The sequence below is a fragment of the Arachis duranensis genome, chromosome 2 (genome assembly GCF_000817695.3).
Source record: "Arachis duranensis cultivar V14167 chromosome 2, aradu.V14167.gnm2.J7QH, whole genome shotgun sequence".
NCBI classification, from domain to species: domain Eukaryota; kingdom Viridiplantae; phylum Streptophyta; class Magnoliopsida; order Fabales; family Fabaceae; genus Arachis; species Arachis duranensis.
This window is the reverse complement of record NC_029773.3, coordinates 14,087,858-14,104,159: the sequence shown is the minus strand read 5'-3', so window position 1 is coordinate 14,104,159 and position 16,302 is coordinate 14,087,858. Positions and strand designations below refer to the sequence as shown.

Genomic DNA, 16,302 nt, shown 5'->3' with positions numbered 1-16,302 from the left:
TTGATTATCATCGCTAACAACTGCCCACCATTGAGGAAGTCAGAAATAGAGTACTATGCCATGTTGGCAAAGGTTGGAGTCCATCATTACAATGGGAGTAAGTTCTAAATCTCTCTCTAATGTTATTGTGTTATTAAGGTTAGCTAGAATTTGAGCCTCTAGAGTCACGTCAGTTGATGTAAAATTAGAACGAGTAGCTGATGGATATTTTTATTATTGTACTAGTCTAAAGCGATATTGTTTTGTTGCTTCGCACGCTGCTTCAAAATGAAGCATCTATCTTTTTGAAAAATGTTCTCTTATTCTGTGAGCATTTGGTATTTTCATTGTTAGCACATGGTATTTTCCGAGGAACATGATGCGAGCTTGTTGTTTCCCTTTTCTCAACTTATTAGGTTGATGTCTACCGGAATTTGTTGATTGACTCGCATTATTTAGGTTCCTGTTTCTTTCTGTTTTTATTAAACAAAGTATTTCTTGTTGATTTCAGACAATGTCGACTTGGGCACTGCATGTGGAAAATATTAGAGTGTGCTGCCTCAGCATTATTGATCCTGGTATAATTTCTTTCCATGACCACATAAAATTCCACACAATATATTATAACAAACCAGCGATGCTTATTTAGGTTTTTAATGACTCGATTGTTAATTATTATCTTATTTTCAGGTGATTCTGATATCATTAAGAGACTGCCTGGCGAACAGTAAAAGTAGAGTAGAAGTCTTTTTTTGCTCGTGATGTTCTGTTTTCAGTTGGTTCAGACAATGTTATATGAAAAGTTTTATTTAGTTTTAAGCTATTCTGTATGAGTTGCATTGCTTTTGGGATTCTACATTCTAGCAGATACGCATTGAGTAATTTTACCATCAATTTTTTTCGATATATATTTCTGAGTAACATAGATAGCGTGCAACATGGCGACAGTAAATTTTCAAGTCCGGAAGAATTGTTTAGTTGATGAAAACTCAAGTATGTTACATTGTAACATAATAAAGTTGGACCGAATTGTTGATCACATGCCAGAACAAGATTATGAATATATTTAGTTCTAGTGTTCATAATCAATGGTTCAATCGTATAGTACCTTGCGTCATTTGGCATTATAGAACATGATTAATTGATTATGAACACTTTCGAATACCAAAATGCACATTACTTAGCAATAAAGCGCAATAAACTTTATTTTAGTATGAATTTAAGCATCAAGTTTAGTCCCAGGTACATGACGAGCTTATCTATAACCTGAGTTTGTAGAACTTTGATTAAGTTTGAAAGTTCAGCCTATTACATCATCTTAGCAAAGTTAAAATATAGTCTAAAATTACCAAATTGTACACACCACTTAAACAATATATAAAGTAAATGGAGCTGAAAATGCCTTCAACCTCAATTGGCTAAACAAACAAATTAAATTACAACCTCTAAAATAAAACATTGCATTGCCATTTGCCGCTAGCTGTTAATCACATTCAGTGAAAAGAACAATCAAAACCACCACCTAAACTCCAAAACCAACCAAAATCACACTTCTGGATATAAAGTGGGCAAGGGAAGTAGGGATGAGGTTCTTGTGCCTGTGGTCTCTTGTCAATCAAGAAACATAGAGCAGTCCCATTTCCATCTCAAGGTAAGTTTACCAGAAAAGGTATTCCCAGTCACGGCATGCGAAGCTGAGGCTGGAGGATATGAAGTCTTCAATGGCGACAACAAAGTGGGAAGTGTTTAGACAAATGGGAATCCTCAGAAAGTTCATGCCTTAAGGGTGCTCATTCATGTTACTCATGATGCTCCTCTATCATAAAATGCAAGAAGCTGCTTAACGTGATTATGCCATGCAGCTACATTTTGCCCATCCACTGTCACCCAGTCAACAACCGTCGATGCTGGTTGCTCCCACCATTCATCAAGCTGCATAAAAAGGTTAAAAATCAGGGATTTAAATGGAAATTGCAAAAGGGATATGAAAAAAACCAGCAATTCTGGTGAATTTTCTTTATTCATCCATGTGTATGACACTTTGCTAAACAAATATGCAACAGGAAATTGTGGCGAAAGTTTTCCAGAGAGAAATTTGGAAACTGCATGAACCCATCCTATAATTTTTCATCTCAACTTCAATTATTATATTAACTTGATCAGTAATAATAACAGTGGTAACTCACCAAACCCCTGACATATTTACAAGCTTCCAAGCTCTGCTGAGCATTCAAAACACCAGCCTTAAGTTCAGGCAACCATTTCTCCATAACGGTCTTGTCTTGTTCTGCAGCCAAACTCGGAATAATTTTTTGTCCTACATCAATACATCAAATGTCAATAAAGAAGAAAAAAGAGCATTCAATTTCTGAAGGTATGTATCTGAAAAGGATGGAAAAGGCAAGTTATCCTGACCTTCCAATTAACTGATAAAAAAAAGAAAAATCGAATTTACATGTTAAATTCTGGCGTTAGATACAATATTTACCTTTCATATTCCTGTTGAACACAATAAGCATGGTTTAACAAAGCATGACCACTTTGAACAAGATCCCTTCTAATGTGAACAAGATTAATAGCCTTTAATAAATCTTCCAACACACAAGCTTCAGAGCCACGAAGTTTCAGACAGAACTCCAGGGACTCCAACACAGATGCTAGACCAGCATCTGAACCCTCCAGGCCTGTCCACCCCACATTTAACAAGAGATTAATTTACCACACTATATATATATATATATACAATTTCTCTTCAAATTACATGAAACAGTAATACATAGACTTGAAACAATAAAAATAAGATATATATTGTTATACAAAGTTAATACCCTATTTACTCATGCTATAGGAATTACCTGATCGCAAGTCAATAAAATAGACTATGTTGAACATCATACCAACCTCAAATTCAAGTGACAATTTTATTTCACCCAAAACAATTTACATAATTGATAATGCATGAGATCCTAACTCCAAGTCTCCAAAACACTTAATAATCAGAGACATCTCACATAGCCAATTGGGAATGCAAAACAGTAATACACATACCAGCTGGATACTGAAGGGTAGCTGAAACACAGCATATAGATGGAATCGCTGATGGATCCCGAGCACCTGCTCTTGCTGTTAAAATTGCTGCATTCATTTCTGCATTTGCAATTGCTTCCTGCCCTGATGATCCACTGGCCCCCATGGCTTCTAGCAGTGCCTAAGTGAACCAGTATTGAAGATAAAGTTATGTTGAAGCATGACACAATATGAGACGATTAAATACCTAATGCAACTCTTTCCACAACAAAACAACAAACATAGCCTTCTCCCACTCACTAGGTGGTGGGGTTGGCTCTATATGGGTCAAGCCAAGTCATAATCTTCTGTCATGAACTATATCTCTATAAACAATTTATATCAAAAGGCTCTTTTTAATAATTCAACTTACAGTTTTTCTAGGTCTTCCTTTACATCTAATTTTTTATTCTCATCTATCTGGTTCACTCTCCTTACCAGGGCCTCTATCGGTTTCCTTTGTTCAACAGAGGAATCTACAAGCTGAGATTCCACTATCTACTCAACAATAGGGGCAACCGCAAGTGTTTTCAGGTGCACTCATACCTAATTCTATCTCTTCTAGTATGGCCACCCTAAAAATTACCCCTCAACTAGTTTAGCCTATCTGAATAATGAACATATCTTTAAGTGAGTCATGTTCCTAAAGGTGTTAAGAAAAGTTAGGTGTATCTGATCACTCTTGTTGCTTTCTTGATTTTATTTATTCATGTTCCTTGTTTTAAACTTCAATGAACTCAGAACTTTGAATACCAAAATGTCGAGATGGGACATCAAAAAGAAACTCCATCTATCAAATTACCATGCATCAACCAACAAGTGGGGGAAAAAATTTCTGTTGAAACATTATAAACCTGTGGGGAAGAAGGAAGCATGTAGAGGCTATTATCAGGACACCGACAAAAGGTAGACACTTCCTTCTCAATAAGATCTTTTGCACTATTTGAAGTCTCAACAACAACAGCACATGCTGGAATTATAGTGCTTGCAGCATACTCCCTAGCAGTTAATGGTTGCTGACCCCAAAACAATGCAGCATCCTGCAATATGTGATTAACAAGGGGGTAAAATAAAAATTCAAAGAACTATTTTTCCCTAAAAAATAGAAACGGGGAAAAATATACACTGCAAAAAGACAATGTGTCAGAAGCAAGGGATATGAATTCCATGCCAAGTACCAACACTGTACATAAACTTCGCTAATATCGATCATCTCAACAGTCAATGCAAATATTGGCCAATTAAGTTGGAAAAAGTGATCATCTTAGGATTCTAACAAGGTAACAGCACCACCCAAGGATGAACAATAAAGATACCAGAGTTTCACTTATACAGGAAAGATGGAAATAGTGGAATTTACCTTATTTGCGTTAAGTAATGCTGTATATATGGTCTCAAGTTCTGATCTTCGAGCATCAAACTCTTCGATCTTTTTCCACTTTTTTTTCAGAGAATCTTCAGCTTCCTTCCTCTCAGCGCACAACTTATTCAGGCGTTGTATTTCAGACATCAGGGTATTTAGGCTTGCCTTTAAACCAGCAACTTCTCTTTCCTTGGCCCAAACATCAAGCTGAAAATAGGAACCATATAAAGAAATGGAATATTTAAATGCTTAAATTCTTAAATTAAATAGGAAAATCTAATCAGGTAATGAAAATGGGATCCTAAATAATTTAAATGAAAATGCCATAACCAAGGATTCAATCAACCCTGAAACATATAAGGTGGTAAATTCTTATTTCTCCTGCTTTAAATGGAGAATATAGAATTGAACATTTTTGCTAAACCCAATTTAAGTCATAATAACCACAACAATAAATACTAGATGAGTGATGTAGTATCTAAAAAATATTCCTAAACATTCTCCAAAATAATAAATAAAGTAAAAATACATATGTTAAATGTCTTGAAAACTTAAAAAGCAATCAATTCTTCCCTAATTAGAAAGATATTTAGGAGGGGATGTGGAGGCGCTTGCGCGTGCGCGCACATTATACTTTGTAACACTTTCTATCAAGGTAAAAATGTAACTAATGGACTTTATGTTTTGAAGAGAAGACCTCAAGTTGCCTAAGACTTCCAACATTCTGAGACGTGCTTCCAATACCAATTGAGCGTGATGGAACATCAGTGCCACCATACAGACGTTTCATAAGTTTCTCGGACAAGTCCTTTGCCTCAGCAGCCTTGTTTAATGCATCTTCGGTAGCCAAAAATTGCTGAACATGAGCTTTCTGTAAACAGAGATAGAACACTAGCTAAGTAATTCCCCTTATGAAGTTAAGTTGTGCAGTTCAAGGCAGAATATAGACCTGTCTCTCAAGAAGCTGATTTTGACTTCCTCCTGGAGGCACATCAACTCCAATCTTTCCATTGCCATAAAGTTGATACTGTAGAGGAGAGCTCCCATCAGAAGTGGAAACATCCATCACTATGTTATTTTCATATTTGTACCTGATTGAAAGATTCAAGTTTGAATTTATAACAGCTATACAAGAAAATGCCATAGCCGAGCGAAATGTTGAAGGTAGTACTATATGAATGTTCAACCCAGAACAAGTTCACAAATTAACTAACAACAATTATTCAATAATTGTTATAAAAAAATAACTAGAAGCTAGAAGCCCTAGAACAGAACAAAGCCCTAGATCCTGAGCAAAAGGGGGACAAGGGCACACCGAAGAGATGACAGGTGGAACAGAGATAGCGCCGGCGACGATAGAACAGAGCTGCTCGACGGAAAAAGGAGGCGAGCCCGGCGACGATGGAACCGAGCTGCGCGACGGTGCTTTCAAAGCTGAAACAGTAGCTGCACGATGGTGGAACAGAGCTGCACGATACCGACGGTGGCTTCGAAGCTCGTTTCGGCGACGGCGGCGGGAGATGGACGGAAGTGAGGGAGTGAGATCGATGACGGAGAAAGGAAGGAGGAGCTCGAGGGTGATGGGAGGGATGTGGAGATTGAAACTTTCGGCGGCGGGAATGAGAAGGTTTCTGAATTAGATGAAGAACAATTTTGATTTTTTGTTTTTTTAATATGTTTAACACAGAAAAAGAACAATTTTGATTCTTTATTTTTTTAATATGTTTTTGTTTTATTGTTTTAATTATTTGAAATTATAAAATTAGGATTAATTAAATTTTAAAATTTGATTAATTTAAAAGGATATTTTTGTCTAATCAAATAAAGAAAGAATGTTTAAGTCTTTTTATAAAATTAAATAAATAAATACTTTTTATTTTTATTTAATTAAAAGGGTGTTTTAGTAAAAGTGGTGATATACTATATATTTAAAAAAGAAAAAATTAAATGCTGACGTGGAAAATAAATTCCACATGTCTTATTGTTATTTGTCCATATCTTAAACGTATCGGTACGTATTCATTTATCATCGGACCGTAGCAAACACCATTAATAATGGGCCTTAGCAATCATCACATCAATGAAGAGGCCACGTTGATCTATCCAACTCGGCACCATTAAAATTTATTTGTTTAACTAATTTAATTGGTCGAGTGCTCAACTCACTCGTTCGTTTAAGTAAGTGTCGGGAGTTCAAATTTCACCTTGTACATGCAGTAACTCATTGAACAATAACAGACTTTTAAACGGAGCTCAAATCTACGACGGATTAGTTTTTGACCTATAAAGTTGGAGAATTTCGTAAAAAAAAAAATTATTTGTTTCTCCAATCGGCATCCAAATCTTGTTAGCAAGAATACAATTTATTCCACTTGAAATTTTGTGACATTCTCTTCCAATTAATCTATTTTTGTGACAAACTTAAAATGATTAAAAAAATTACGAATTTACCTATTATTTGACCAAATCACCAAACTAATATGAATTGATCCCTCAATAGTCAATACCATATTTCAGTTCACCTAAAAAGAAACCATATTTCATATTATTCTGGATACAATATTATAAATAAAAATAGAAATAAAATAAAAAATTGATCAAACTAATATTAGTATCTTTGATAAAGTTGAAGCCCATGTTTGGTTTGATCTCTCTCTGCCGACATTCTAAGGAATCCATATATGGTCATGTGTTATTAGATCCAACAATATTTAAGAAGCTCTATCAAAGCAGAAAAATATTTATTGACCAAAAAAGAAATAAAGAAAATGTTTTAACATATTAGTCATGTTCCTGTAACTCTTTAATTTTGGTTGGAATATCTATGAATTCTACCAAAAAAATAAAAGGGGAAATTTATGCATGAAAAATACTACTCATCTCTGAATTCTCATATAGTAGAATTTCAGGATTTTTTTTTCTTTACAAAATTCAAAAAATAAAAAATAGTCTCTCATCTTTTTTTCATCATTCTTTATACAAAAAATAATTTCCCCAAGCATTTGCCTATATTTCTCTATAAGATTTACATTAGAACAAAAAAATCCAATTTAGAATATATAATCCAAATTAATAGTTCTAAACATCTAATTTAATTTGCCATACTACTATATCTGTGTTTTCATTCAAGTAATTTTTGTTTAACTTACAATCTTATGGCATAGAGGATCATGGCTTCAGTTTCAATATCAATTCCAAGGTTCTAAAACTGAATTATATTTTACACATGCACGGTGTTGAATCGCAGAATTATCATGCATATATTACTTGCATAATTACATGCCTCGTTATTTACTTTTATCATTCCTGAAGCTATTATTTATTCACCTTCACATTGAAGAGAAAGTTTTTTTTTTTAGAATTAGGAGTGAAACTGGAACCCGCAACCTCTAAATGAGTATGGAAAAAATATACCATTTGAGTTATAACTCGTTGGCCATGAAATAGAAAATTGAACGCTTCTTTCATGTTGCATGTATAAATTATGATAATTAACTCGAATCTTTTATAACTATCTTAAAATAGAAATATAAAACATTATGTGCAAGAACAGAAAAAATAAAATAAATTTATGCTGCAACACAAATTTTTTGGAGGGGAAAAAATGAAAAAGAAGCACTATGTTTCTTTTTTGAGATAAATATTTGTCCAAGTGTTTGTCCAATACAAAGGGAAAAAAATAAACACACTAAAAATCTAAGGGAAAAAATATATAGAAGTTTATTTGGTTTGCATTATCATTTTATACTTTTGTTCACCACCACCTCGTATGGAAGCAACACGTGAACTACATCTAAGATCCATACACATTTTTTTTCCACAATCCATCGTAGATCCAAACTCCATTGAAGAATTTGTCATTAACCAATAAATTATTATATATACAAGATAAAATTCAAACTCGCAAAAAAAACGAGTGAGTTAATCCTTCAACAAATCCAAGTTGGTTAGATCCATAAGATATTTCATTCTAGAAATAACTAGAGATTGCCAAAAAAAATTGTACCCGTGAGGATTACCCGCGACAAAAGAGACTAACAGAGACCAGCAAAATTTTGACAGGAACAGAAACCCGCCACTGCGAATAAATGAAAACGGAAACGGGGATTGAAGTACCCACTCCATGAAAATCCACAAAATTCCCAAAAAAAAATTACTTAAATGCTTTTTTATATATATAACCAGTAACCCTAATTCATTTGGTCTGTTATATTAAAAATAGTTATATAGAGTGAAAAATGCACTTAAGTTATTAAAAATGAATCCATCCATTTCTCACTTTAAAAAAAAAAAATCCAAACTCGTGTGATTTTGATTATCACAAAACATGTCGGTGGCCAACAAGAACCAGGCTATCATTTCTTTCTATACTGCTGCAGGATCATTTAGGATTAAAGAATCAAGAACAGACAAATAATGGGTATTTTAATTTCTACCTATCGATAGATAATGTAACAACACACTAGCTGACCTTTATTCATGAGCTCAAATCAACTAAGAGTAGAGATGTAAACCTAGTTAAACAAAATAGAAATGTGACATTGAGAGTTGTAAGATATTCTTAATATAATATATATCAAAGATCTTAACATTCACTAACATACATAGGTAATGTACAACACACACAAAAAGAAAAGAGAAAAGCTAACTCCTGGAATTCTTCCCTCCCTCTGAACGGAGCTTCTCACTGACACTTTCTACTCAACTCAACCCCAGGCTTCTGAAGATATAAGTTCATACTGCTGCATGATAATCATCTATAGTCTGTTTCATTGCATCCAACTGTGACATAATAAGTTCCACTTTCTTGTAGCAAATCTCATTGGCTATTCTTGACCCATAGTCACACTTCTCGAATGGACGATATTCACACGCACTTTTAATTTCATCACGCAATGCCACTTGAATGTCCTACAAGATTCAAGGAGAGTAGGTTAAAGAGCTTACAAAGATTACATCACTCCAACTCTAAAGAAAATTAAACATATGAATTGAAGAGTATAGTACTGTTTTTATCCTAATTGGGTTAACTCCTAATTTCATCCCTAACCTTTAAAACATCCTATTTTTTTGTAAACGCTTTATTTCATTCAATTTTTGCCTAGTGCTAAAAAATTGAACCTTTTTCTTTCAAAAATATCATTTTTTTTCTCTATTATATCTTCTAATTTCTCTTATTATTCTACCACTTTGATGACCAAATCACTACAACCAACCAATGCAGTCACCAAAATTATGCATGTTGCCACTACCTAGAAGAATGTGATCAGGATGAAAGTAGTATTTTAAGGGGGGGAAAAAATTAATTTTGACTAGAGAACTAAAATATGACGATATAAAATGATTGAGACAAAAATAGAGCATTTCAAAGGTTAGTGACAAAATTAACACTTAACCCAAATGATAGGGATTAAAACAATAATTACCCTAAATTGAAATATTGAGCACCAAATTAGCAATGATGAACCAACACAAGAACCAAGAGGCATCAGATTCACGAGGATGAACCAAAACAAGAACTATCAAGACTGTTGATCACAAGTTCACATTATTTATTTGCAGGCATCCAGGGATTAATTCACCATCTATACTATGTTTGAGAATTCAGTCATTTAAATTTTGAATAAGAATGTTTTCAATGCATTTGATAATGTTCCTTTAATGTTTCCAACCCTATATCAATTTGGTTCAGGAGTTTGTAGAATGCAAAGGCCAGAGGCAGTGGACTTTCTCATAAATTCACAAATATTTTAATCCACATATGAAAACAGCAAAGGGCTTGCCAATTAATAAGTGCCAGAAGTAGTGTTATGCTTATCCAATGGTTGATATGAGAAAACGGGAATTAAGTAGTCATATACCACACTAGTTTTGCTAGTGTGTTTACACTGCCATTTTTTCCCCCTATAAATGAAGTTGTCAGTGGTCGTACCTTGATTAATTGCATGAATTCAAGGCAGTGATTTTGGACCACATCTTTCCTAGGACCTAGAGGGCTTGCAAGTTCATCCATGACTCCTCCTGCAAGCTCCAAAACCTTGACAATTCTCTAGAAACGACAAGGGGAAAATATCAATAAAAAAAACTGATGTTCTGTCATCCACAAGATGTTACAGCTAAATGCTTTCAATTTTATATATAACCTTTTCAACATTCTGAAGTCGCTGCAAAGAAGTTGTCTGGCCCTGTGAATCCATGAATGCTACTTCCTTATCCTCTGTATTTCAAGCTGAAATGATTAATAAAAAATGAAGAAATAGTAAGACTTGAATCACAATCACAACTACATTACACATATACATGTTCTTGCACACAGCTGATCAATTATGCATTTCACGTAATGAGTAAGTAAGCCTCACTTCAAGTTACCAAGTTATCAAGTTAAAAACAAGGAGATGTCTTAAATGGACTGTGTTGGAATCTAAATCTTGATGGTCTTTGATGGTCCTTGAAGAATATATAGTTTAACAAACCACGATATTACATCTGTACTCTATCTTTTTTCTTTTTTGCCATTTCTGCCATTCACGTCGCAGACTACCATGGTGTTGCCGCAATTGCGGCCATGTGATTTCTGCAACACAGCGACCCCAGATGCCGGTGGGCCCATAATCCGCCATGCCATTTCGACATGGCACCACAATTTCAAAACACGGCACTAGACCAATTCTTTTCAGTAAAGTTTCATAGCACTGGTTGCAGCCAATAATGGAACTATGTAACCAAAACATGTTAACATGCCAAAATAAAACACAGTTTTTCATTATCTACAAGCCTATTACTCTAGTCAAAGTATTGTATTTCATAACTTAGTTACTCTTTTCGTAGTGGTCCTCACTCAGTTTCAAATTCAATGAGATAAAATAAAATTAATAAATAAAGTGATTAATGTAATTTACCACCAAGATAAAAACATAAAGATAAGCATATGGATCCAGATTAAGGGAAACAACATGGTTGGTTTCGTATTGAAGAAGCCAATGTTTACATATGTAGCGCAAGTTCAAAAGAGGATAAATTTTCATAAATGATATCTATATGCAATTTTACACGTAAATCATACAGAAGGCCACAGCAACTTCTGCAAGTTCCAAAAACTGCTGATAATTCAGCCTTGGAAACAATATAGTCATATTGAAAAATGCTTAAAGTTGAATTGAAAAACTCCATTACTTCAGTCTCTTCCAAGAATTAAATGGGGATATGGATGATTATAAGGCAGTCCACATTACCTGGTTTAGCCAGCATCATCTCCCATTGCCATTACCATTTTCTTATCTAAATTTTCCCCCATCAATAACCACTTCTATTTATAAGTGCAGATTTTTCTATTGTAATATATGCCATTAATTGCAACTACTTGCAAGTGCACAAATTATCATTCTCTCGGATCAATCTTAAAGTCAAGCTGGTGATTGTTTCCCAATTTTTTCCACAGAAAACAATCATTAAATCAAACATACCAGTAAAACAATACTTCAAAGAGAATCAATCAACAATCGAAGCAATTCAATATCAAAATCATAGAAGAAAGGGGCTTACCGTTTGGAGGCCTCCACAGCAGAATATGCTCTGTTTGGACGCGGCGCCGAAGGAGAAGACAACAAAGATGCGGTACCGGGGGAGGAGAAGGCAAGGACAGCGGCGCAGGGACACGACGGCGAACGACAGGTGGCAACAACAGAAGAAAGGAACAAGATGGCGGAACCAAGGGTTTGATTTCTTTCAACAAAACGGAGTTTGGGGTTTTTTTATTTTTTTAAGAAGCATGACTGGGTCCGGATTTCAAAAGCCCCCCCGTTTTTATGAAAACCGGACGGATTGAACCGGGTTCCACTAGGTTTGATGCGGGGAGTCGGGAACGGTTCAGAGAGTGGCTCAGGTTGGCCTGGTGACCGGGTTAGCAGGTTTCTGGTCCAACCGAACTGGTCAAACCGAGTTTTATAATTAGGCTTTGTAACCAAGTAACAAACACTATTTTGATATTAGTATTTTTTATAATTAAACACATATTTTTTAATTAAAATTTTAAATTTTATAATTAATTAGTAGTGACTATATTTTTATACGAATTTCAAATGTGCTTCATGTATGAATAATATTTTTTAATTTTTATTATTTTAAAGGTTTTTGAAAAAAATTAATTCTTATAAAAATATTTATCAAAAATTTAATTGCCTTATAATAAAATTTATTAAAAATTTATATATCTAATATATATCAAAAATTTATTAAAGGTAATTAAAAGATCAATTTGTCTGATCTAATTTTTGAGAACTTCTAAAGTAATAAAATTTAGGGCAATTTACGCTTATAAATTGTTTGAGCCCCAATATTACGCAAATACATTGTTTCAGTTTTATATACGCAAATGCGTTGTTTCACTATTTTATGTAAACCGCTACTGGCAGTAGCGGTTTACAGGTGTGCATAGACCGCTACAACCAGTCGCGGTTTATGTGTGTGAGTGTGTGAGTGTAAATCGCTGCTGGCAGCAGCGGTTTACGTGTGTGTGAGTATAAACCGCTATAGGCTATAGCGGTTTACGTGTAGTGTGCTGCCTATATAGTCAAATTATACAAAATTAAATAAAAATTAACTAAGTTCCATACAAAACTAAGTTCCATACAAAAGAACATGTATTAATAGAAATAATTAAAAATTTTATATGAATAATGAGTACTAAAAATTACGATACAAAAATATAACAATATGCATTAGAGAATGTAAAAAAAAATTCTAAAAAAACATATTACTATGAACAAACAAAATAAATGTAAAATTGATTAAAAAAATCAAAACTTATAAAAACTGATAATTATTCTTGATTTTTTTATTACAAATAAAATCGAATGGCAAAATTAACAAAAAAAATAATATTTTTTTAAATTATTTTTCATTTTAATAATTGAACAGAGCGTAAAAACTACACTTAGTTATTTCCAGTGAACAAGAGTTAAAACATAGAAGTTATGTTTGTCTTTAAAGAAAAAAACAGACAAACAAAAAATTCTGATATTTAACCAGAAAAGTCTAATTAAAAAGATGTTGCAGCGAGTACAATACATAAGCCTATATTAAAATCCACGATTATAAAAATAAGTTAAAATATAAATATAAAATATATATTAAAAATAATTAAATAATATATATTTATCAAGAAAAGTCTAATTAAGAAGATGTTGCAGCGAGTACAATACATAAGCCTATATTAAAATCCACGATTATAAAAATAAGTTAAAATATAAATATATAATAATTAATTTTAATAATTTATTTTAGTATATAAATAATATTTTTAATCAAACATATACAAAATAAAAAGATACGCGAGTACATAATAATATTTTAATTATTTCTATTAATACATGTTCTTTTGTATGGAACTTAGTTTTGTATGGAACTTAGTTAATTTTTATTTAATTTTGTATAATTTGACTATATAGGCAGCACACTACACGTAAACCGCTATAGCCTATAGCGGTTTACACTCACACACACGTAAACCGCTGCTGCCAGCAGCAGTTTACACTCACACACACGCACGTAAACCGCTGCTGCCAGCAGCGGTTTACACTCACACACTCACACACATAAACCGCGACTGGTTGTAGCGGTTTATGCACACCTGTAAACCGCTACTGCCAGTAGCGGTTTACATAAAATAGTGAAACAACGCATTTGCGTATATAAAACTGAAACAATGTATTTGCGTAATATTGGGGCTCAAATAATTTATAAGCGTAAATTGCCCTAAAATTTATTATAAACCTAATATTTGATCTAAAATTCTTTAAGAAGTAATTTGTTATATACTCTTTTTTAAACCTGCATGGCATTGTTTTTAATCCTTCTTAAATAATTGAATTGTGGTTCAACCAAAATAATTTAATTATAACAAAATACTATATAAAATTATAAATAAATATTAAAAACATATATATATTTTAGTATAAATCTTAAAAATATACAAATCTAAAGAATTATTATTATTATTATTAAGTTTTAAAAAAACTCCGCCTATGTTACACTTGCGATACATAGCCGGTCCCAAGCCCGGATAAAGGAGGAGGGTTGTGTTAGGTCTTCGGCAACCAACATAAAAATATAGCCGAACCCCCATGACATGAATCAAAGACATTATTGCGCTAAAGCTAGGTCGTTGCCCGGAAGCAACGCACCGTATGGCTCGAGTACGGTGTCGAAGCAAGAGCCGCTGCATCGGTGCCCGGATGTAGTGTTAAATGAGCAAGGGTTCTCGCGTTTTCGTGAACGGACGAGGGTAAATAAGCTAGTTCACAAAGGAAAAGATAAAGGTCGAAGCGACAGAAAGTTGAGATTTGGGACATGGAACATAGGCACTCTAACAGGAAAGTCCATGGAGGTGGTGGACACCATGACAAGGAGGAAGATTAATATTATGTGCCTACAAGAAACAAAATGGATTGGTGCGAAGGCTAAGGAGTTGGATACTTCTAGTTTCAAACTTTGGTATATAGGAAAGGTGAATAATAGGAATGGGGTTGGAATAATTGTGGATAAGCAGTGGAAGAAGGACGTAGTGGATCTCAAGAGGGTGGGAGATCGGATCATCTCTATCAAACTTGTGGTGGAGGGAGGTGCTTTCCATGTGATTAGCGCCTATGCACCGCAAGTGGGTTCGAACGAACAACACAAGATAAGGTTTTGGGAGGATCTAGAGAGTTTGGTTCAAGGCATACCTGTGGGAGATAAGATTTTCTTAGGAGGAGATTTAAATGGCCATGTTGGGAGAGAAGTGACTGGATATGGGAGTATTCACGGAGGCCATGGTTTCGGGGTGATCAATGTCAAGGGTAAAACTATTTTGGATTTTTCCTAACTTTTGATCTTCTCATTGCAAATACATGTTTTAAAAAGAGAGATGAACATCTTATGACCTATAAGAGTGGCATGAGAAGCTCTCAAATCGACTTCTTCTTGTTGAGGAGAGCCGACCGGAAATTTTGTATTAACTGTAAAATTATTTCAGGAGAGAGTTTGACAACACAACATAGGGTGCTCGTCATGGATTTTCGCGTTGAGCAAAAGTTGAGGAAAAGACATCATACGAAAAACCCAAGGACGAGGTGGTGGCGGATGAAAGGTGAGGAACAAAAAAGCTTCCTAAGACGGGTAGGAGAAGAGGCAAAGTGGGATGGGAATGGAAGCGCGGAAGAGATGTGGAGGGAGATGGCAGAAGTTATTAGAAGAACAGCAAAAGAAATTTTTGGTGAATCTAAAGGAATAGGACCAAGAGACAAGGAGTCCTGGTGGTGGAATGCGAGTATACAAGAAAAGATAAAGATAAAAAGAGAATGCTTTAAAGAGTGGTCTTTATGCCGCAATGCAGATAATTGGGAAAAATATAAGGCGGCTAAGAAAGAGACAAAAGTGGCTGTAAGTGAAGCAAGAACAAGAGCATATGAGGGTCTCTACCAGTCTTTGGGCATGAAAGAAGGAGAAAAATGTATATATAGAATCGTAAAGAGTCGGGAAAGAAGAACGAGAGATTTGGATCAGGTTAAGTGCATAAAGGATAAGGATGGAGAGGTGTTGGCTCAAGAGGAGAAGATTAATGAAAGGTGGAAGAGCTACTTATACGAGTTATTTAATGAGGGACAGAAGACTCTTCCGAGCCTTGGTCGATTATGCACAAGGGAAGAAGATCAAAACTTTGACTACTATCGAAGGATTCGAGACTTCGAGATAAAAGAGGCTCTAAAGCAGATGAAAAATGGCAGGGCAGTAGGACCTGATAATATCCCGATTGAGGTTTGGAAGGGTCTTGGAGAAAAAGGCATCAACTGGTTAACCAAGCTTTTTAATGAGATTTTAAGGTCAAAGAAGATGCCTGATGAGTGGAGAAAGAGCAC

The 16,302-nt window shown here is 34.3% G+C and overlaps 2 protein-coding genes and 1 pseudogene across 3 annotated transcripts; 1 reads left to right on the top strand and 2 right to left on the bottom strand.

Moving 5' to 3' along the window:
* The first annotated feature begins 6 nt into the window (after positions 1-6).
* Positions 7-954, top strand: LOC107473703 (60S ribosomal protein L30-like; annotated as a pseudogene).
* A 389-nt stretch (positions 955-1,343) lies between these two features.
* On the bottom strand, positions 1,344-5,552 carry LOC107473691 (AUGMIN subunit 5-like). The gene is given in 9 exon segments (XM_016093278.3): positions 1,344-1,911; positions 2,166-2,280; positions 2,282-2,296; positions 2,468-2,663; positions 3,028-3,187; positions 3,900-4,085; positions 4,406-4,615; positions 5,106-5,279; positions 5,358-5,552. Coding segments are annotated over 9 exon segments (1,380 nt in total). The 3' UTR covers positions 1,344-1,782.
* A 3,260-nt stretch (positions 5,553-8,812) lies between these two features.
* On the bottom strand, positions 8,813-12,146 carry LOC107473665 (mediator of RNA polymerase II transcription subunit 11). Of its 2 annotated transcripts, none has more exons than XM_016093251.3 (4): positions 11,951-12,146; positions 10,552-10,637; positions 10,341-10,457; positions 8,813-9,319 (listed from the first exon to the last, which is right to left on the bottom strand). In XM_016093251.3, exons 2-4 carry the CDS (start codon positions 10,603-10,605, stop codon positions 9,143-9,145), a joined length of 348 nt encoding a protein of 115 aa, XP_015948737.1. In that variant the 5' UTR covers positions 10,606-10,637; positions 11,951-12,146; the 3' UTR covers positions 8,813-9,142. The 2 variants fall into 2 exon arrangements, with proteins under 2 accessions (XP_015948737.1, XP_015948738.1); XM_016093252.3 differs by having other exon boundaries at positions 10,552-10,625.
* Between the last annotated feature and the right edge of the window lie 4,156 nt (positions 12,147-16,302).

Excerpts from the sequence above, each read along its gene's own strand:
- LOC107473665 (XM_016093251.3), bottom strand. The coding sequence starts at position 10,605 with ATGGATTCACAGGGCCAGACAACTTCTTTGCAGCGACTTCAGAATGTT. Across the intron at positions 10,458-10,551 it reads GACTTCAGAATGTTGAAAAG|AGAATTGTCAAGGTTTTGGA; the intron begins GTTATATATAAA and ends TGTCGTTTCTAG. Across the intron at positions 9,320-10,340 it reads AATTCATGCAATTAATCAAG|GACATTCAAGTGGCATTGCG; the intron begins GTACGACCACTG and ends TGAATCTTGTAG.